The sequence below is a fragment of the Podarcis muralis genome, chromosome 6 (genome assembly GCF_964188315.1).
Source record: "Podarcis muralis chromosome 6, rPodMur119.hap1.1, whole genome shotgun sequence".
NCBI lineage: Eukaryota > Metazoa > Chordata > Lepidosauria > Squamata > Lacertidae > Podarcis > Podarcis muralis.
In genome coordinates, this window is record NC_135660.1 from 1,640,494 (window position 1) to 1,662,518 (window position 22,025).

Here is a 22,025-nt window from a genome sequence, read left to right on the forward strand (position 1 = left end):
TTGACAACCATATGTCAGGAGTGCTCTGATGGTGTTTCCTGCTTGTCAGGGGGTTGGACTCAATGGCCCTTGTGGTCTCTTCCAACTCTATGAGTCTATGATCCTTCTACACTGCAGTTTCAGCAAAACTTGCTCTTTACTCCTCTGTCCATTTTTCAAGCCACCTTTGCAACTTGAAAACGAGGGTATCAGATGTGCGTTGATTTCATTTCCAGATGCACCCTTGGAAGCTGTCTAGAAAGTCGGGTCGGCCAAATGTGTTTCCCAAGATCCACACAGTGCTTCCCAGCCACCTCCCAGAGTCGGCATATTTGGGAAGATGAAGAAGAAGAGTTTGGATTTGATATCCCGCTTTATCACTACCCAAAGGAGTCTCAAAGCGGCTAACATTCTCCTTTCCCTTCCTCCCCCACAACCAACACTCTGTGAGGTGAGTGGGGCTGAGAGACTTCAGAGAAGTGTGACTGGCCCAAGGTCACCCAGCAGCTGCAGGTGGAGGAGCGGGGAAGCGAACCCGGTTCCCCAGATTACGAGTCCACCGCTCTTAACCACTACACCACACTGGCTCTTGGCTAGCTTAGAAGACTGTGGAGGGGAGAGGGCTGCAGGTGGCTCCTTGTCCCCTTTGGTGTGACGGAAGAAGAGTCGGAAGGTACCCCGAGGGTCATCCAGCCCACCCCCCTGAAACACAGGCTTGAATGCGAGAAAACCTCCCAGCCATTGACAAAAACGTAAAGCAAAATATTTAAATACCCATCATGACAAAAAGAGGGGTGCTCCAAAGATCATTAAAATCAACAGTAGCTAAAAAAGAGGTGAAAGGCAGGGAACCTCAACACATCCGGATGGACTTGTTAAAAATGTTATCGGCCGGCCCAGAAAAGGATCAACCTTGTGGGAGATGAAATGCAGGGAATACAGGGACCGGGGACGCTTTCTGGGAGCAAGAGTCATGGATTTGTGGCTTCACTGGGTGAAGGGAATGTACGGCTCAAGGCTCTCGGCTCAAGTCTGGATATTTACCAAAAGGGAAAAAAATGTTCCCACAGGAAATGCCTGTTAATTTTAAGCTCCAGTTCTTCAAAACAGAGGAGCGTTTAGAAACAGGCACCGACATTCCAGCAACGGACCAGCGGACGTCGTGGAGGAGCCCGTGAAATGTCCTTCTCCCAAATCACGCACTCCAACTTGGTGCGCTCCAGGTGTTACCTGGCCATCCCAGCTGTGGTCCAAGACAGGTTGCGGAAAGCTGCCATAACCTAAGGCCACAAGGAGAGGCTGCTGGATAAGGCCCATGGCCCTTCCAGTCCAGCACCCTGACTCAGTGGGAAATCCTCAAGCAGCATTTGAACCCGAGACCCCTCTCCCCTCCTGCAGTTCCCAGCTGTGGAGGAAGGGCAGAGCCACCCTGGCTAGCAGCCATTGAGTGTCTATGGGCTACTTTTAAAATGAGGCTGCATTTTAAATTGCATTTTAACCTGTATTTTAATCCCCCCCCCCAATTATGTTTTTACTGTAATTTTACTGGTGTTAGCCGCCCTGAGCCTGGCTCTGGCCGGGGAAGGAGGAGTATACATAAATCATCATCATCATCGTTGTTGTTATTATTATTATTATTATTATCTTCCACGAAACCCAACTAGCTGTGGCCAGGGATAGAAACTCAGGTATACAAATCAGGGGCCAAATGGCTCCTTAAACCTAGGCTGCAGTTGCAAAATCAGAACGTCTAGTTGCCATTTTGGGGCAAGACTTGTTTTTCAAAGGATGGGCTGACTGCGATTGATTCTCAGGTAAACATCTGGCCAGTTCAGATGACAACCTTGAGCCGGGTGAAGAGCTTTGAGAACTTAAAAGAAGGAATATTGAGAAACGGAGTCCCTTGACCCAGGGACAGTCTGCCTAGAGATTGGCCTTTTCTGGCCTCTTTTTCTCCTGCCTGTTGAAAAATCAATAGCATTTTTTTAAAGGAGTGGCCGGGAACATCCTTGAGTTGTTTAGGGGCCTCTTTTTGGGCTTCGGGAGAGAGCTAGCCGTTAAATCCTCAGCTGGCTGAGAACAATCGGGAGCAAAGAGAATGGGGTGGAAAAAAGAAGTTCAGGGTGAGCTCTGTTTGCGGAAAAGCCTCGGGTTCAGTACTGCTCTGCCAAAGAATAGCAGAGTTGGAAGGGGTTCCGCAGGGGCCATCTAGTCTAACCCTCTGCCATGCAGGAAACTGAGCTCCCATGTGCCGCAATATTTGTACGAGAAATAAAACCACGCCATATAGATACAGTGCCGGATTTACGTATAAGCTAAACAAGCTCCAGCTTAGGGCCCCACTCTCTTGGTGGCTCCCCCAAAAAGGAAAAAACAAAACCTGGATGTACATTTCCAAAATATAAGATAAAAAACAAATAAAATAAAACCTATGTACAGCAACAGTGTTTTGTGTTGTGTAGGCTCCTATGATATAAGTCATGGGCCCCGCCTGCTAGCCTGCTCCCTCAAATATCCCTGGTTTGCTCCTTTCTATATATAGGGTGCCTCCATTCTGCATGGACTGGTATTTACTTCTTAATCGTATTTCGGTTCAACAGTTACTTTGAAAAAATACATATTTTGTTATGTGCAAATGGCTTTAGATACCTATTAGTTCCATAAGTGACCATATAGCATATAAATGTAAAGGGACCTCTGACCATTAGGTCCAGTTGTGGCCAACTCTGGGGTTGCGGCGCTCATCTCGCTTTATTGGCCAAGGGAGCTGGCGTCCAGCTTCTGGCTCATGTGGCCAGCATGACCAAGCCGCTTCTGGCGAACCAGAGCAGCGCACGGAAATGCCGTTTACCTTCCCGCCAGAGCGGTATCTATTTATCTACTTGCACTTTGACGTGCTTTTGAACTGCTAGGTTGGCAGGAGCAGGGACCGAGCAACGGGAGCTCACCCCGTCCCGGGGATTCGAACCGCCGATCTTCTGATCGGCAAGTCCTAGGCTCTGTGGTTTAACCCATAGCGCCACCCGCGTCCCTACATATTTATAACATATATGCAACACCAAAAACAGGGACAATTTGTTGTTGACAAAGGGCAGCTGGACATAGAAAGGGCCCCATTACCATCAGGAGCTTAGGGCCTCATCAAACCTAAATCCAACCCTGTATAGATACTTTCAGCGCACAAGATCCCTTTCCAAGAAGGGCGGTTTGCCAAAGCCTCAAATACCAGCCGTCCAGATAATGGAGATTAAAGGTCTTCCAAGGTTTTGCAATCCTTTGCGGGTGGGGAAGCGTGAAGCAAAGAGGGAACGGGAATGCAAGCTTGCAAACGGCTGGGGGGTGGGCAACTTGCTTTCCCTGCCCCCCCTCCCCGGCGATCCCAACCCATGCCATCTTCCAGAGCCTGGACAAAGGAGGCCTTCGTCCTCTGGCACACGTCACGGACCTCGCAGCCAAAGGACGGCAAAGAAGAACGAGCAAACACAACAATAACCCAACCGAAGGCAAAAGCAGCCCCATTAGGAATGACTCAGGTGACCTTTACCCAAAGGCAGGGAAGGAGGGCTGGCGCCGCGCCACGGAGAATCGGCCAGGATTGGCAGCGGCTGGCGCGTGCAGGTTGCCCTGGCGACAGTGCCCCGCTCTCCACGCTCCGATTGAATGGCTCTTGGCATGTCAACAGATGCAGCCCTCTCCGTCCCCAACAAGGCCAGACCCACAGCCCAAGTTGCGCTGCCTTTTCCCCTTGCAGATTTGCAGAGCTTTCATGCATCGTCTCGGTTTGTAGGAACTCGGCTGTTTTTTGTGCACTTTGGAACTCCCTGCCCCTTGATACCTGCATTCACGGTACTCTCTTCGCGCCTGCTAAAAACCAGGTTCTTAGAAAGTTGGTGTGGATTTAGCATTTAAACTGTTACGTTTCAAACCGCTGATGAAAATCTCTCTCGATATATTTTTCTTCCTTTTATCTTTCTGTAAACTGTCCCCCCCCCACAATCAACTAGTGCATAAATTTTGCAAAATACATAATTTCGATCCATGAAAACACCTGAGCCAGTCACTTCCCCCCAGCCCCATAAAAATGGCACAAGGCAGTTGTTAATCTGGAAAAGAGTTTTCCGTAAGTTCAAAAAATCAGCCCCCTTGATCCTATAAAAAGCACAATTCAAAATAGCGGTTTGCACAACCTACTAAGGAAAGTAATAAAAGGTAAAGGGACCCCTGAGCATTAGGTCCAGTCGTGACCGACTCTGGGGTTGCGGCGCTCATCTCGCTTTATTGGCCGAGGGAGCCGGCGTACAGCTTCTGGGTCATGTGGCCAGCATGACTAAGCCGCTTCTGGCGAACCAGAGCAGCACATGGAAACCCACCAGAGTGGTACCTATTTATCTACTTGCACTTTGAGGTGCTTTCGAACTGCTAGGTTGGCAGGAGCAGGGACCGAGCAACAGGAGCTCACCCCGTCGTGGGGATTTGAACCGCCGACCTTCTGATTGGCAAGTCCAAGAGGCTGTGGTTTAATCCACAGTGCCACCCGCAACCCTAAGGAAAGTAATAACGCAATATAATTCAGAACAGTAACAATTCATGGCACATCTACTCAAAGTCCAATTCAAGCCATTTAGTTTAATTCAACAAAACCGACAAACTTGATCCAGCGGTAACGGTTTTACTAGGTCTGCTAAGCCATTTGCACCTCCAGCGGCCCCTTGCTGCCCCCTGCCTCTTCGCACCCTCCCAGGTAACCCCACTGCCCTCCCCAGGGGGGTGGTACCACCCACTCTGGGAACCACTGGTTACAGCAAGGCTGGACCATCAGAAATGCAAAGACCCCGGCTCGAACCAGGGCCAAGAATTCAGGAAGGAGCAAAACTTTGAGAGCCATCTTGCTGCAGAGAACCCCCCAAACTTGCTCCAATTGAGGAGAAACTTTGGTCACAATTCCAGCTGAGGTTCACTTAGAATCATAGAATCACAGAATCATAGAGTTGGAATAGACCCCAAGGGCCATCGAGTCCAACCCCCTGCCAAGCAGGAAACACCATCAGAGCACTCCTGACATATGGTTGTCAAGCCTCTGCTTAAAGACCTCCAAAGAAGGAGACTCCACCACACTCCTTGGCAGCAAATTCCACTGTCAAACAGCTCTTACTGTCAGGAAGTTCTTCCTAATGTTTAGGTGGAATCTTCTTTCTTGTAGTTGGGATCCATTGCTCCGTGTCCGCTTCTCTGGAGCAGCAGAAAACAACCTTTCTCCCTCCTCTATGTGACATCCTTTTATATATTTGAACATGGCTATCATATCACCCCTTAACCTCCTCTTCTCCAGGCTAAACATGGCCAGCTCCCTTAGCCGTTCCTCATAAGGCATCCTTTCCAGGCCTTTGACCATTTTGGTTGCCCTCCTCTGGACACGTTCCAGTTTGTCCTCCTCCTTTGCCCAAGCTGCAAAATGCAAGGGCAGACACTGTCAAGCTGGTGCCCTATAAATACTTCAGACTACAATTCCCATCAGCGCCGAATGGGAAGCCCCTGGAGGGCACCGTGTTGATCCTGAGACGGCTGACCATCACTAAACTGCAAAAAGCAGCTGCTTTGTGGGAGCCCAGAACCACCACTTTTCAAAGCAGCCCTAGCCAGCTTCTGGGCACTTGGTGAGCTGTCGGCCTGTCTTGAGTTTTACCGCAGGTGCTTTTGAGCAGGAAGCGGGTTCGAGAGGAAGCAAAGAAGGGAGTCAGCAGCAGGCCAGCTGGCCAGGCAGCCCATGCACCCATTCGCACAGCTGCTGAAAATTGCAGAAGCACCACCTGCATGCAAACCTCCGTCGAGGGAAAGTGCCCTTTCCAGGTTTGCTCTCCCTTCCTCTTGCAATTGCAAAGGCAGTTTCGCCAATAAGGCACTTCTGCTGCTGGGAGTGGCTGGGTAAATAACTAAGGGAGATCTGGGAAGGTGTTCTGGCGGGAGGAGAAAGGGAGTTTCTAGAGCTCCACGCTGTGTGTGTGTGTGTGTGTGTGAGAGAGAGAGAGAGAGAGAGAGAGAGAGAGAGAGATCTACTCTCTTTCTGAGCTGAATGTTGAAATACAGGGAATTCTGAATTGCTCTTGCATTTTCCCCCATTGGGGACATTCAACCTTAAAATAAGAACATATTAAGGGCCTTCTGGATCTGGAATATGTAGAGTTTGCAAAGCTGACGGGGAAGATCCGGAATCAGCATTTCAAAAGAACTGGAGCAAATTCACACTATATATGAAAGAACATTGTAAACATCTGAAAACGTTTGCAGCTTTGAGTTGAAATGTTTTGTCATGAGAATAGAAGGAACTGATTTACATTTAATAAGGGGAAATATAAAAATAAGAGAGAAGGTAAAAAAGTGGTTATAGAAATGCGAAGAATAAAGAAAATACGTACGGAAGTCAGAAAGAGGGGCGGGAGGAGGTTGACGCCCGGATGGAGCGATGTTTGAGTTTATTGATTTATGTATGGAAATTGTGGTTATGATAAAACTGAAAATGCAATAAGAATTATTATAAAAAAGAGCCAATGACCCCTCTGGTCTAGCATCCTGTTCTTGCAGCAATCAAGCAGATGCCGGGGGCAAAACTGCAATCAGGATTCGAACACAAGACTCCTTAGTTTCCAGCAGCTGGACTTCGGAAGCATTGCAGCCTCTTGACTGTGGAGCCAGAGCAAGAGCCACAGTAGCCATCGAAAGCCCCCTGCTCTGTGGATCTGTCTAAGCCTCCTTCAAAAACCCTCTAGCTTGGAGCCCATGGCTGCCTCCTGCAGCAGGGAGTTCCACAGTTTAACAATGTGCTGCGTAAAGAAGGGCTTTCTTTTGCTTGTCCTGAATATGCCAATATTCAGCGTCAATCGAATATCCACAAGTGCCAGTGTCAGGTCAGAGGGAGGAAAAACTTTTATCTGTCTGTCCACTTATTGCATGCCACACATTATTTTATAAGAGGGGTCAGCAAACTTTTTCAGCAGGGGGCCGGTCCACTGTCCCTCAGACCTTGTGGGGGGCCAGATTATATTTTAGAAAAATAATGAACGAATTGCTGTGCCCCACAAATAACCCAGAGATGCATTTAAAATAAAAAGGACACATTCTACTCAAGTAAAAACACACTGATTCCAGGACCATCCACGGGCCGGATTGAGAAGGCAACTGGGCCAGATCCAGCCCCCGGGCTTTAGGTTGCCTACCCATGTTTTGTAAGCTTCTATCATGGGCTGCCTCTCACTTGCCCTTTTCTCCAAACCCGCCAAAAAGTTTTCTCCGTGTGCAATGGTCGCGACCATCGAATGCCAACCTACGATTTGCACACAGATACAGTAGACACTCGGGTTGTGAATGTGATCTGTGCAGGATGCACATTCACAACCCGCAGTGTTCGCAACCCGTGTTTGCGCATGCACGGGTTGCGATTCGGTCCTTCTGCGCATGCACAAAGCATGATTTAGCGCTTCTGCACATGCGCGGCCGCCGAAACCCGGAAGTAACCCATTCTGGTACTTCTGCAACCCGAAAAAAACACGACTGAAGCGGCTGTAACCCGAGGTATGGCTGTATTCCCAAGCGTGCCTAACCCTATCCCTTCTCCTGTTTAAAAAAAGATCTCCACTAAGATGCTTCCCATAACACACCTCAGTTTTCACATATGGGCACCTCAAATGCCATTTCTGTGCAGGGGAAAATCCAAGCCGCCGCCCCCCCAGCAGTGGGGAAATCCAGCCTGCCTCTGTCCCCCCCCTCCCCACCTTCAAAAGCAACCCGACCCTGACCCCACCCCTTGGCGCTTTCCCCACAGCTCAGCAACAGGGAGAAGACATCTCTCTTGCAGCATGAAAGGGAGTGCGCGGTTCTTTGTAGCAAGGCAGGCTTGTGATGCGCAGGAGGTTAAGATCAAGGAGCAGCCTGAGCTCTGTGTGCTCTCGGTGGGAGTCCCAGGGGTCCCTCTGCGCAAGCCCCCTCCCCGCTTTCAGGGCAGACAACAGCAGGGCTTTGAAAGAGAAGCCCCGGAGGATAATAGGCAAGGGCCCTCCCCTCCTGAAAAGAAAATCCGGAGGCTTCAAGTCTGGCTGGGAAAAGGAAAATGGCAAACAAAAGGCCTAATCCTCTCTTGGTCCGCAAGCAAAATGAAGGTTGCAATTCTGTTCCCAGGGAGCAAGGAAAGCCTGCTGGATCAGGCCAATGGCCCACCTAGTACAGCATTCTGCATTTGCAGGATTCGAACACAAGAGCCCTCTCCTTCCCTGCAACTGGTTTTGAGAAGCATTGCTGCCTCTAACTTAATAATAATAATAATAAGTTATTATTTGTACCCCGCCCATCTGGCTGGGTTTCCCTAGCCACTCTGGGCGGCTTCCAACAAAGATTAAAAGCACAATAAAACATCAAACATTAAAGACTTCCCTAAACAGGGCTGCCTTCAGATGTCTTCTAAATGTCAGGTAGTTGTTTATTTCCTTGACATCTGATGGGAGGGCGTTCCACAGGGCGGGTGCCACCACCAAGAAGGCCCTCTGCCTGGTTCCCTGTAGCTTTGCTTCTCGCAGGGAGGGAACCGCCAGAAGGCCCTTTGCGCTGGACCTCAGCGTCCGGGCTGAATGATGGCGGTGGAGACGCTCCTTCAGGTATACTGGACCAAGGCCATTTAGGGCTTTCAAGGTCAGCACCAAAACTTTGAATTGTGCTCGGAAATGTCCTGGGAGCCAACGCAGGTCTTTCAAGACCGGTGTTATGTGGTCTTGGCGGCCACTCCCAGTCACCAAAGAACGGGCTAAATCGCACTTTACGCATGCCCAGAAGCGCTGAATCGCAACCCGCGCCACTGCGGGTTGTGAACGTGCATCCCACACAGATCACGTTCACAACCCTTGTGTCCACTGTATTACAAACAGGTGAACATAATAATACAGTCATACCTCGGGATAAATATGCCTCAGGATAAGTATTCTCGGGTTGCGCTCCGCGGCGACCCGGAAGTAACGGAGCACGTTACTTCCAGGTTTCGCCACTCATGCATGAGCAGGTGGTCAAAATGATATCACGCACGTGCGCGAAAGCAGTGACCCACGCAGACGCGTCTTACGTTCTATTCAGGATGCGAACGGGGCTCCGGAACGGATCCCGTTCGCATCCCAAGGTACCACTGTACGGAAACCTGCAGAGGGCTCAAGGCATTTAAAGGCCACCTTCCCATTCATCCACAACAACCCTGCAATGCAGGCCAGCGGGGTTGTCGCCATATTGTGGCCGTGGCGGGAGGGGTGGAGACCTGAGACTGACTTGCCTTTACGGCCACCAGATGTGCTCAGGGGGATGTGGTATTTCAACCAGGAACGTCTTAAGTCGCTGCTCACTGTTTTGGACCCTGCTCCGGGGTGACACCAGCTGCATTGGAACCTAGCCAACGGTCTCCCTCTGGAGGCTGTGAATTCTCCCTCCTTGGAGGCTTTGGGTGGCCCCCTGTCATGGCTGCTTGGGCTGAGATTCCTGCATTGCAGCGGGTTGGACTAGATGACTCTGGGGGTCCCTTCCAAGTAACATTAAAATTCTATGAACGCCATTATTTTTATTTATTTGGCCAAAGGAAGGTGCATGAAAGCAAAACACATTGTGAGGCCAATTATTATTATTATTATTATTATTATTATTATTATTATTATTATTATTATTATTATTATTAAAACTAGGCATGTTGTTAACTGAAAATGAGCTCCCCTGAGGAATTTAACTTCCCATCCCCACCAACTTCCATCTTTCAAATTGCCACTCAAAAGTAGGATGTGTTGCTAGTGTGTGCAAAGAGTCCAGATCCATGGAAACATCAGGTGCATCCACCCAGGCAGGTGGGCATCTTCACTTGGTCGCAAGTGGCCCATAGGCAAGTGCAAAATGCACCGGGCAAATTTCGTTGATCTGTGGAACTCCCTCCCACAGGAGGCAGTGATAGCCACTAACTTGGGAGGCTTTAAAAGAGGATGGCTCTGCCTCCAGGGTTGCAGGCAGCAATGCTTCTGAATGCCAGGTGCTGGAGAGTTGTGTTCGAATCCTGATTGTGGATTTCCCTTAGGGGCATCTGCAAGAGCTGGACCAGATGTTTGGGCCACTGGCCCGATCCACGTGACAGTGAGTCACATCAAGGATTGAGCCGCAGCAGCGTCTGCCGGACGGAAAACTCAGACCTACCCCTTTGTGTGGCAGGAAACAAACATTTCACATTTGAAAACTCTCCGCAACGTCCGCCACAAATTCAGCCCTCGTCACCCACAAAAGGGTCGAGTCCATTTCTCCTGTCCCAACACGATTTATGCCAGACACCCTGCCCCAGCCTTGAACTCCAAAGCAATTAACCGGAACTCATCAATGCACATTCGTTTCTATAGTGATCACCAAGAAAGCAGTTCATTTCACCAATTCGCACAAACTGAAATAATAGTGCCACGTGCAAGAGAGAGAGAAAATGTACCTCTCAGATCATGATTTGAGCCTGATTTGGTAAAGGCTGCAATCCTTTCCACGTTTAAAAAGGTAAAGGTACCCCTGCCCGTACGGGCCAGTCTTGACAGACTCTGGGGTTGTGCGCCCATCTCACTCAAGAGGCCAGGGGCCAGCGCTGTCCGGAGACACTTCTGGGTCACGTGGCCAGTGTGACATCGCTGCTCTGGCGAGCCAGCGCAGCACACGGAATGCCGTTTACCTTCCCACTGGTAAGCGGTCCCTATTTATCTACTTGCACCCGGGGGTGCTTTCGAACTGCTAGGTTGGCAGGCGCTGGGACCGAGCAACAGGAGCGCACCCCGCCGCGGGGATTCAAACCGCCGACCTTTACGATCGGCAAGCCCTAGGCGCTGAGGCTTTTACCCACAGCGCCACCTGCGTCCCACGTTTACCTGGGAGTAAAGCCAAGGCAACTCAGCAGAGCTCATTTCTGAGCCATGTTAGAAACTCAAATACATAAGCTAGGTACCAAATGGAGCCTTAAATCCAAGTCACAGTCGCCACAACGGAACGTCTGTTTGCTAGAGGGTTGGACTAGATGACCCGGGGGGGGTGTCTTTTTCCAATGCTAAAATTCTGCGATTCCACGATCCTACGATCTCATTGCCTAACTGCAGCTTGCTCTTGCAACGATTCACTTGTCCCAGTGTGCAAGAAGCTGAGACACACAGTGGAAATGGAAATGGTATCAACTATGATCGAAGGCAGAGGTTTTTTAAACTGTGGTCGCCAACCTGGTGCCCAGGTATCTCGCCATAGTCGCAGTTGGACCCATGCCAGTAGCAAAACGCGCCTGGCGCCAGGCTAATTTCTAACACTAAGCTCCGGCACAGCAGAGCGACCAACCTAGGTATATGCTTCCTTGCAACAGGAATGGGCAACCTGGGGGGCTGTGGGCACCTCTGGGTTTTGGAGCACCGGCTGCGAGCGCCACTCCCCTGGATCCTTCCCCAACCCCTCCACGGGATCAGCTCCCCCACCCAGAGAAAGAGGCGCAGAGAGAACACAAACGCTTCTCTTTCCCAAGAGATCCAGGCAGAACCTGCGCCTTGGAAAGCACATGGACCTGAAAAGGGGGCCGTTTTTCCAGCTTCCTCCTTTAGTCCTATGTTCCTGTTCAAGGGAGAAAAAATAACGACCCTTATTTCTTGACCAAGCAGGGTGTAAAAGGGGGTTGTGGGTCAAAGGATCTGTGGGCACTGGGGGGGGGCATAATAATAATAATAATTTATCATTTGTACCCCGCCCATCTGGCTGGGTTTCCCCAGCCACTCTGGGCGGCTTCCAACAAAGATTAAAAATACATTAAAATGTCACACATTAAAAGCTTCCCTAAACAGGGCTGCCTTCAGATGTCTTCTAAATGTCAGGTAGTTGTTTATTTCCTTGACATCTGGTAGGAGGGCGTTCCACAGGGTGGGCGCCACCACTGAGAAGGTCCCTCTGCCTGGTTCCCTGTAGCTTTGCTTCTTGCAGTGAGGGAAGCGCCAGAAGGCCCTCGGCACTGGATCTCAGTGTCCGGGCAGAACAATGGGGGTGGAGATGCTCCTTCAGGTCTACTGGGCCGAGGCCGTTTAGGGCTTTCAAGGTCAGCACCAACACTTTGAATTGTGCTCAGAAACGTACTGGGAGCCAATGCAGGTCTTTCAAGACCGGTGTTATATGGTCTTGGCGGCCGCTCCCAGTCACCAGTCTAGCAGCCACATTTTGGATTAGTTGTAGTTTCCGGGTCACCTTCAAAGGTAGCCCCACATAGAGTGCATTGCAGTAGTCCAAGCAGGAGATAACCAGAGCGTGCACCACTCTGGCCAGACAGTCCGTGGGCAGGGAGGGCCTCATCCTGCGTACCAGATGGAGCTGGTAGACAGCTGCCCTGGACACAGAATTGACCTGTGCCTACATGGACAGCTGCGAGTCCAAACATCGTCTGTAGGCGATGGAAGGCCTTTCTCCCTTGTTTAAGATCCAGTGAGAGCTGGACCGTAAAGAAGGCTGATTGCCGAAGAATTGATGCTTTTGAATTATGGTGCTGGAGAAGACTCTTGAGAGTCCCATGGACTGCAAGAAGATCCAACCTCTCCATTCTGAAGGAAATCAGCCCTGAGTGCTCACTGGAAGGACAGATCCTGAAGCTGAGGCTCCAAGACTTTGGCCACCTCATGAGAAGAGAAGACTCCCTGGAAAAGACCCTGATGTTCGGAAAGATGGAGGGCACAAGGAGAAGGGGACGACAGAGGATGAGATGGTGGGACAGTGTTCTCAAAGCTACGAACATGAGTTTGATCAAACTGCGGGAGGCAGTGGAAGACAGGAGTGCCTGGCATGCTCTGGTCCAGGGGGGCAAGAAGAGACGGACACGACTAAACGACTAAACAACAACCACAAGGGAACCGCCAGAAGGCCCTCGGCCCTGGACCTCAGTGTACAGGCTGAACAATGGGGGTGGAGACGCTCCTTCGGGTCTACTGGGCTGAGGCAGTGCGACCACAAGTACCGTGTTAGTGACCCCTGCCTCCAGGTACAGGGCGGTATATGAATTCAATAAATGATAATAATGAAGAATAACACGCATCCCATCCCAGAGTATTTGGAAGAGTAGAAAAGCCTTTCTTTGCTCCCATGCCGGAAGTAGGAATGGGCCAGGAGATAGGCTCCAACATTTCCTGTTTTGCAGGGGGTGGGATGGATGACCCCTGGGGATCCCTGCCAGCCCTACTATTTTATGATTCTGTGATAGAAAAAAGCCACACACCTTAAAAACAACAACACACCCTGCATTTAAACCCTATTTCCCAACCCAAAGCGAAGAGGCAGCTCACAATAAAAAGAGGATAACACAGAAAATACAAATGATAAAATATAAAAGCACAGCTGCAAGATCTGAAAGGTTAGTCAGCTACGTTTTTATCAATAAAAATGTGCTACACTTAATTTGGGAGATCCACCCCTCCCACAAGTTTGTTTTTTAAAAAAATCAAGTACTTATAGAGCCAGAGTGTGGTGTAGTGGTTAGAGCGTTGGACCAGGACCAGGGTTCAAATCCCCACTTGGCCATGAAGCTCAGGCCTGTCACCGTCTCTCAGCCTGACCTACCTCACAGGGTTGTTGTGGAGCAATTTAATGAGGCAGGAGAGATTTATTATTATTATTATTATTATTATTATTATTATTATTATGTCACTATGAACTCCTTGGAGGAAAGAGACTGGGATATAAATGCAATAAACAATAGGGGGGGAGAGAGTCTGAGGCCAAGCCCAGTTTTAAAAGGTGCACCCTCTGCAGGGGGGTGGACTGGAGGACCTTGTAGATCCCTTCTAATTCTACAATTCTTTTGTCTGGAGTGGAGGGGAAGGTCTCTTCCCTTCTGCCCCGACACACAAAGGAAGTGGACCTTAAGGGCAGAAACGAACGCAGAAAAATCCCTGCACCAAGAAAGGTAGCAGCTTGGGGGGTCAGGGGGTCAGCGGGGCCTTCTGCCCTTTGCCCCAGACACACCCTGGACTGCAGCTCAGCGGTTACAGCAGCTGCTTGGCATGCAGAAGGAGGTACCGGGTTCAATGCCCCAAGGGCAGCCAAGGGAAAACAGCTTCCTATATGGATCAACCTTTTGCCCAGATTCATGAGGACTAGAATCTGGTTTTATTTGAGGGACCAGGGCTGGGGTGGGGGAAGCTCCGGAGAGAGCAGCTGCTGCCGGCCAGAGCAGGACTAGAGAGGTCCGAATCGGTGACAGCTTCCCGGGTCTCCAACTGCCCGGGAGATCCGTGGCACGTCTGAAAGGGGCTCCCCGTGTTCCCCATCGCAAGGGGGCGCGGTGCCAAGCAGACCCGGATCCGGCCCTCCAGGCCTTCTGCTCAACGAGTGCCACGGGGGGGGGGGGCATCCGGCATAGAGACCCACCGGCGGTAGAAACCCCCCAGCCCCTCCTCCGCAGAAGGGAGAAAGGATTAGATTCCCCCCCAGACTCCGAAAAGGGGGCGCAGCGGAGACCACCCAAAGGCACCTTCGCGACGCAGGCGACGGCGGGGGGTGGAGGTATTCTCGGCCACCCCCCCCCCAAAAGAAACGCCCCCCAAAGAGTCTCGCAAAGGGGTCTCCTCCCTCCCTCCCCATCGCCCCCACCCCACCGAGTCTTGCCAAGGGGTCTCCCTTCCTCCCCCCCCCCATCTTCGAGGGTCGCAAAAGGGTCTCCCTTCTCCCCAACGCCGCCCCCTCCCCCAGTCTTGCAAAGGGGTGTCCTTCCGTCCCTCGACGCACCCCCTCCGGTGTCTTGCAAAAGTCTCCCTCTCACGCCCCCCCCCCATCTCGCAAAAGGATCTCCCTTCCCCCCCAACGACCCCTCCCCAAGTCTGGCAAGGGGGTCTCCTTCCTTCCCTCGAACCCCCCCCCCCCCCAATTCTCGGTGTCTGGCAACGGGATCTCCCTCCCTCCCCATCTTCGAGGGTCTCAAAGGGTCTCCTTTCTCCCCAACGCCGCCCCCCCAGTCTTGCAAAGGGATCTCCTTCCTTCCGTCGGACACCCCCCCAATTCCCGGTGTCTGGCAAAGGGGTCTCCTCTCTCTTTCCCCCCGCCCCAGTCTCGCAAAAGGGTCTCCCTTCCTCCCCACCGCCCCCTCCCCAAGTATTCAAAAGGGTCTCCTTCCTTCCTTCGACCCCCCCCGTCCTCTTGCAAAAGAGTCTCTCTCCCACCCCGTCTCGCAAAAGGGTCTCCCTTCTCCCCACCGCCCCCTCCCCAAGTCTTGCCAGGGGGTCTCCTTCCTTCCCTCGGAACCCCCCCCCCCAATTCCCAGTGTCTGGCAAAGGGCTCTCCTCTCCCTCTCCCCCCCCGCCTCGCAAAAGGGTCTCCCTCCCCCCCCCCACGACCCCCCGCCCCTTCTTCCCCGCCTACCTTCCTTGACTCCCGGCAGCTTGGACTGGTCGATGCTGATCTCAGCCATGTTGGCTTCGGGCGACTGTGGCGGATCCTTTTCCCGGCGCCCCCCCCCCGCCAGCTGCTCTGGCCGCCGCCCCCGCCGGGGAAGGAGCCGAGCCCCCCGCCGCCTCGCTGCGCAAGCCGGAGGTCCCGATCCCCCGGCTGCAAGACGCCGGAGCTGTTTTTCCTTCCCTGGGGTGGGGAGGTGTCCTGCGCGCCCCCGCTCGCGCCCTGCCCGCCCTCGGGAAGGGGCGGCTTACTCCCGAGCAAGCCCGGGGGAAGCCCGGCGGCGGGAATCGTGGCCTCCTCCTCCTCTTCCTCTCTCCACCCAGGAGCTTCGGGGGCAGCGAGCAGCCCGTGCGCCCGCGCGTAAAAGCGCACCCTCCGCGGGCCTTTGGGTCTCCTCGGCTCCGCTGCAAAGCTTGCAAAAAAAAGAAAGAAAATAGCAGCGCTTGAACCCGAAAGTGGGCAGCGCCACTTTCCCTCTCTCCGCCTCCTCCTGCTCAGCCCTCCCCCGCGGAATGCTGGGAAGTGTAGTTTCGAGAGCTTCCATTATTGCGGGGGGGGGGGGTTGGCACCAAAACCGCCCGTGCGCTTTCTCAGCCGCTTCAGTGCGCGCCGCAAGATTTGCAACCTGATCCCTGGTCGAGGGACTTTTCCTTCCATCTCCCATCAAAAGGGGCCCACCTGTTTCACAATAATCACCTGAGATCCTTTTATGGGGGGGGGGGGGTGGTATCCAATAAATCATTAAAAATAACTCACTGAGGTTCTGCCCCCCTCCCAACATTATGCCCATGCCCAGCATCCTGTTCCCACAATGGCCAACTAGATGCCCCAGTGGCAGGGGCGCCATCTATAGGGGGTTCTGGGTGCCTGAGCACCCATAAAATTTTGGTTGTGGGGGCTCAGCACCCCCCCCCCCACTGCAGTATCAGGGGGCACGCGTGACCAACATTTATTTTATTTTAAAAATCATTGTAAACAGTTAAAATCATTAGTAGGATTGGAATAACGCTTGGGAGTTGAATGGTGAATTTTGGACATAATGGAAATGTAAAAGATTTTTTATAAAAGATGCAGGAGGAAATGATTAACAATAGGACCCAGAAAGTGAAGGAGGAAAGTCCAGGAGATTCATAGAATCATAGAATCATAGAGTTGGAAGAGACCACAAGGGCCATCGAGTCCAACCCCCTGCCAAGCAGGAAACACCATCAGAGCACTCCTGACATATGGTTGCCAAGCCTCTGCTTAAAGACCTCCAAAGAAGGAGACTCCACCACACTCCTTGGCAGCAAATTCCACTGTCAAACAGCTCTTACTGTCAGGAAGTTCTTCCTAATGTTTAGGTGGAATCTTCTTTCTTGTAGTTTGGATCCATTGCTCCGTGTCCGCTTCTCTGGAGCAGCAGAAAACAACCTTTCTCCCTCCTCTATGTGACATCCTTTTATATATTTGAACATGGCTATCATATCACCCCTTAACCTCCTCTTCTCCAGGCTAAACATGCCCAGCTCCCTTAGCCGTTCCTCATAAGGCATCCTTTCCAGGCCTTTGACCATTTTGGTTGCCCTCCTCTGGACACGTTCCAGTTTGTCAGTGTCCTTCTTGAACTGTGGTGCCCAGAACTGGACACAGTACTCCAGGTGAGGTCTGACCAGAGCAGAATACAGTGGCACTATTACTTCCCTTGATCTAGATGCTATACTCCTATTGCTGCAGTCCAGAATTGCATTGGCTTTTTTAGCTGCCGCGTCACACTGTTGGCTCATGTCAAGTTTCTTCTTTGGAATCTTGCTTTTATGATGTATGTTGAGTATGTGATTGTAAAAATTTAATTTGAAAACGCAAATAAATTTATCAAAGAGAGAGAGAGGAGAATGCAGGAGGGGTCCTGTGATTTCCAGCAACTGGGACTCAAAAGCATCGCTGCCTCTGACTGATTGTCCTCTTTTAATTAAGGCCCTCCAAGTTGGCGGTCCTCACTGCCTCCTGTGGCAGGGAGTTCCGCAGAGTCGTGGAAATGCCCTCCTTCCCAGAGGTGTTCCCCAACTTCAAAATCCCACCTTGGGAAAAACTTGGAGCCGTATGTGAAGAGAGCATTGGGAAACAGAGCTCAACTCCCTGCGTCCAGGAGTCTTCTTCATCGCAGCCTCTGCCATCCTGGTAACCCCGTAATAAGCCAAGCCAAGGGCATGATTAGGTGGTTTGCCAAATGACAGGAGGAGGATTTTTGTGGCTTCTGGGACTGTTCTTAAGGAGCTGGGATGGCAGGTTGGCCGGCCTGCCTTGGCCACAACTTGCTAGCCTTATAATAGCCCTGGGCTGCGACGGAACTAAAAATGCGGGGCTGTTTCACACAACCTGACACCTTCCTGCCGAAAGGCGTCTTCTCCCTGTCCTGGAGCCCTTAAACTCGCAGCCTTTCTGCACCTGTGGCTCCCCAGATGTTGCTGGACTACAACGCCCATCACCCCTAGCTAGCAAGGCCAGAGCTCAGGGATGATGGGAGTTGTAGTCCAACAACATCTGGGGACCCACAGGTTGAGAACCCGGAGGAACAGCCCCTGAGGAGGAAACAGCAAAAGAGAGGAGTGAAGAACATGGCCTGCCTAGTCCAGCACCCTGTTCTCACAGGGGCCAACCAGATGCCCCCCCAAAAAAACCTGCAAGCAGAATTCGAACACAAGACCACTCTCCCCTTCCATAGTTTCCAGTGCCTGGGATTCATAAGCACCGTTTTGCCTCCAGCTATGGAGGCAGAGCCAGGCTGACTCATAGCCGTCTCCTCCTCCTCCCTGAATTTGTCTATTCCTCTTTTAAAGCCATCCTGGTTGGTGGCCTTCATTTCACCTTGTGGGAGGGAGTTCCATAGTTTAACTCTGCGCTGTATGAAAATGTCCTTCCTTCCTTCCTTCCTTCCTTTAATTTTTATTGGAAATTTTATATACAACATAACATAACCCCCCGCCACCCCCCAATACAGAAATCCACCCTCATTAAACATGAACATAACATACAATGAGCATAACATACAACAATACAAACAACCAAATAAAAGACTTCCTTTATCCTGTATCTGGCCTCCTTATTTACTTCTTATTAACTGTGTCCTTTATGAATAATTATTAAGATTTTTCTAATTATGACTTAAATATCCACAAAGTCTCCTGCAGACATTAATCGAAACAAGTCCAGGTATGTATTTTAGGGCCCTGTTTTGTGAAGTATTCTCTGCATTTTCCCCATGCTTTTCAAAACTCTGGTCTAGTGTGATCTCTAATTGCCTCTGTTAATCTAGCCAGTTCAATAGACTCTAACAGTTTGTCTTGCCATTCCTTTTTTGTTGGCACAATTTCTTTTTTCCAGTTTTTAGCAATTAGGATCGTTGCCACGCCTGTGGCATAGAGGAATATCTTCTGATCTTCTCTTGCTATGCCTGTGTCCGTTATCCCTAGTAGAAAAGCTTCTGTATTTTTCATAAAGTTATACTTAGACATTTTTTAAAGCTCGTCATATACTATGCTCCAGAAGCTTTTGATTTTTTCACAGGTCCACCAAACATGTATAAGTGTCCCCTCTGGAAAACATCCTTTCTCTGATCTGCCCTGAATCTACCAACGTTTGGCTGGATTGCTGTCCACCCTTTCTAAGTCCTATGGCAGCTACAATAAACCTACCATTAAAATTATGGACTGGTCATTTCTTCGTCAGAGGGCAAATGGGCAAATTTAGCAAGGGATCAAATACTTTCCCTCCCCCCCTCACTGTAACTATCTACCTGTTATGAAATAATAAATAATTTTGATTAAGCTAAAAAACAAAACACATACATATCTAGGTAATACTGAAATGACGCGGGTGGCGCTGTGGGTTAAACCATAGAGCCTCTTGGGCTTGCCGATCAGAAGGTCGGCGGTTCGAATCCCCGCGACGGGGTGAGCTCCAGTTGCTTGGTCCCTGCTCCTGCCAACCTAGCAGTTCGAAAGCACGTCAAAGTGCAAGTAGATAAATAGGTACCTCTCCGGCGGGAAGGTAAACGGCGTTTCCATGCACTGCTCTGGTTCACCAGAAGCGGCATAGTCATGCTGGCCACATGACCCAGAAGCTGTACGCCGGCTCCCTCGGCCAGTAAAGCGAGATGAGCGCCGCAACCCCAGAGTCGGCCACAACTGGACCTAATGGTCAGGGGTCCCTTTACCTTTACCTTAATACCGAAATGCATACCTACTGTTTCACTAAAGGACTTTCGACTTTGTCCGCACATTTACCAAAGATGCACTGCACTTTTGGCGGCGCTTGTCATTCACAATGGCAGCGCATGTCAAACTCAACAACGGCGCTTGTCATTCACAATGGTGTTGTGCACGTGAAATTAACTCTTACATCAAAATATTATGTTACGTATTGTATTGAGCTGCTATGCGGCAGCGCGGTGAGTCAGTAGCACCTTTGACACGATTGATGTTTCTCCTAAGTAGGTGCCTAAACAATACTTATAAGTTTAAGTGTGGTGGTTTTGCATACTTAAGTATAAGTGTATTGTGAATAAACGAGCAAATTAAAAAGTTTGTTTCTTTTCCCTCCCTTCTTTCATAAACAAGGCGTCAGCGTGGTATCTGACATAAGCGCAATAAAAGTTGATTTGGGGGCTAAACTAAATTTGGGGGCGCTGGCTGGATCTTTGCACCCCGGCGGCGCATTTGCTAAAGACAGCCCTGGTCAGGGATGCTTTAGCTGAGACACCTGAATGGCGGGGTTGGACTAGATGACCCTCGGGTCCCTTCCGACTCTACAATTCTATGAGTCTATATCTCCTCCTCCTCCAGGCCTGCACATAACTTCTCAAAATTCATTCCCCCAAAGGAGCTGGATTTGCAGGTTGGTGGGAGTCAGGCTTTTCCCAGGTCACGAGAAGAGAGTCATGCAGCCTTTGTGTGGGTTTCTGCTCAATTGCAGGCAGGCAGCTTAAACGGGGGAGCCTCTCTCTTCCAGGGATAACCTTTCAAAGCAACACCCCTCCCTCTCCACGGAACTTGCATGTTGGAGCTGAGATTCCTGCATTTTAGGGGGTTGAGCTAGATGGCCCCTGGGGGTCCCTTCCGACTCTACAATTCTATAATTCTGACCAGAATCTGTTTGGGGTCTTTATACCCTTCACCTTTCCTGGTCGTATCACAACAGAACTTTAATTATCAGTCAGGATACCTTGTCAAGTTCATCAACATTATTTTTTAATTAAAGGTCCAACAATGTTTATTCCTCATGCAGGCCATATTTTTATTAATCGTCCTCAAGCCTCTGCAAAATTGAGTTTCTAAATTCCAATACATCTTAATTATGACTTGCTGCCTCTTACAGGAATGGCTTCTGCAGCTCAACATCCCCGGCTTACTCAAAATAGATCCATCTTTGCCATTTTCTGCATACAAAGTGATAATAAAATTAATTGTCGTGCATGTTGCTTGTTTTCTTACTAAGAGATCTAGGGAGGTTTGGTTGACGCCTTGCCTGTTGCATTTCACACGAACTCGTGAGTTGCCTTTTTTTGCAGGCAGGGGAGGGGATAGGTTTACTAATTTCATAGAACAATAGAATTGTAGAGTTGCGAGCAACCCCAAGGATCATCTAGTTGAACCCCTTGCAGTGCGGGAATCTCAGAATTTAATTTAATTCAGTTTGATGAATTGAAGGAAGGGGGGGGGGGTCCAGAGCTGAAATCTATTTATATACCACCATTCATTATTATTATTTTTTTAAAAAAATCAGTGTGCATAAAATCATATAACCAAAACTATACAAAGTCAGAAATCAGCTCACTATTGGGGGAAAGAATGGATGCTTTTGAATTCTGGTGCTGGAGGAGACTCTTGAGAGTCCCATGGACTGCAAGAAGATCAAACCTCTCCATTCTGAAGGAAATCAGCCCTGAGTGGTCACTGGAAGGACAGATCCTGAAGCTGAGGCTCCAAGACTTTGGCCACCTCATGAGAAGAGAAGACTCCCTGGAAAAGACCCTGATGTTGGGAAAGATGGAGGGCACAAGGAGAAGGGGACAACAGAGGACGAGATGGTGGGACAGTGTTCTCAAAGCTACAAACATGAGCCTGACCAAACTGCAGGAGGGAGTGGAAGACAGGACGGCCTGGCGTGCTCTGGTCCAGGGGGTCACGAAGAGTCGGACACGACTAAACAACAACATTGGGGAAAATTCTGGAAAAGTGACTTGAAATTTACAGCATATTATTCTTTGAAGGAAAACTACCTGAAAATGATTCACAGATGGTATTTAACTCTGAGTAGGCTTGCTAAGATGTATAAGACTGAATCAGATTAGTGCTGGAGATGTGGAACATAGCATTCAGATGACAGATTGGGGAAGATTATGGGGGAAAGATATAAAATTTATGGCCAGTACTGCACTTAAAGAGAATTATATGAAAATGATGTACTGGTGGTATTTAACACCGGTTAAATTAGCAAAAATGTATAAAAGAAAAGAAAGCAAGTGTTGGAAATGTAAAGAAGTAGAGGGTACGTTTTATCATATGTGGCAGCAATGTAAGGTTATAAAAGGTTTCTGGGAAATGATTTACAATGAATTGAAAAAAATGTTA

At 50.1% G+C, this 22,025-nt stretch overlaps 1 protein-coding gene across 3 annotated transcripts in view; it reads right to left on the reverse strand.

Annotated features, from left to right (window-relative positions):
• CCDC50 (coiled-coil domain containing 50) overlaps positions 1 to 15,894 on the reverse strand; it is a 48,372-nt gene extending 32,478 nt beyond the window's left edge. The window contains exon 1 of one of the 3 annotated variants that reach the window (XM_077929596.1): positions 15,382 to 15,894. In XM_077929596.1, the coding sequence (XP_077785722.1) occupies positions 15,382 to 15,430 (49 nt within the window). In that variant the 5' untranslated portion in view covers positions 15,431 to 15,894. The remainder of the gene's footprint in view (positions 1 to 15,381) is intronic. The other 2 variants (XM_028731821.2, XM_077929597.1) reach the window with 2 other exon arrangements.
• Between the last annotated feature and the right edge of the window lie 6,131 nt (positions 15,895 to 22,025).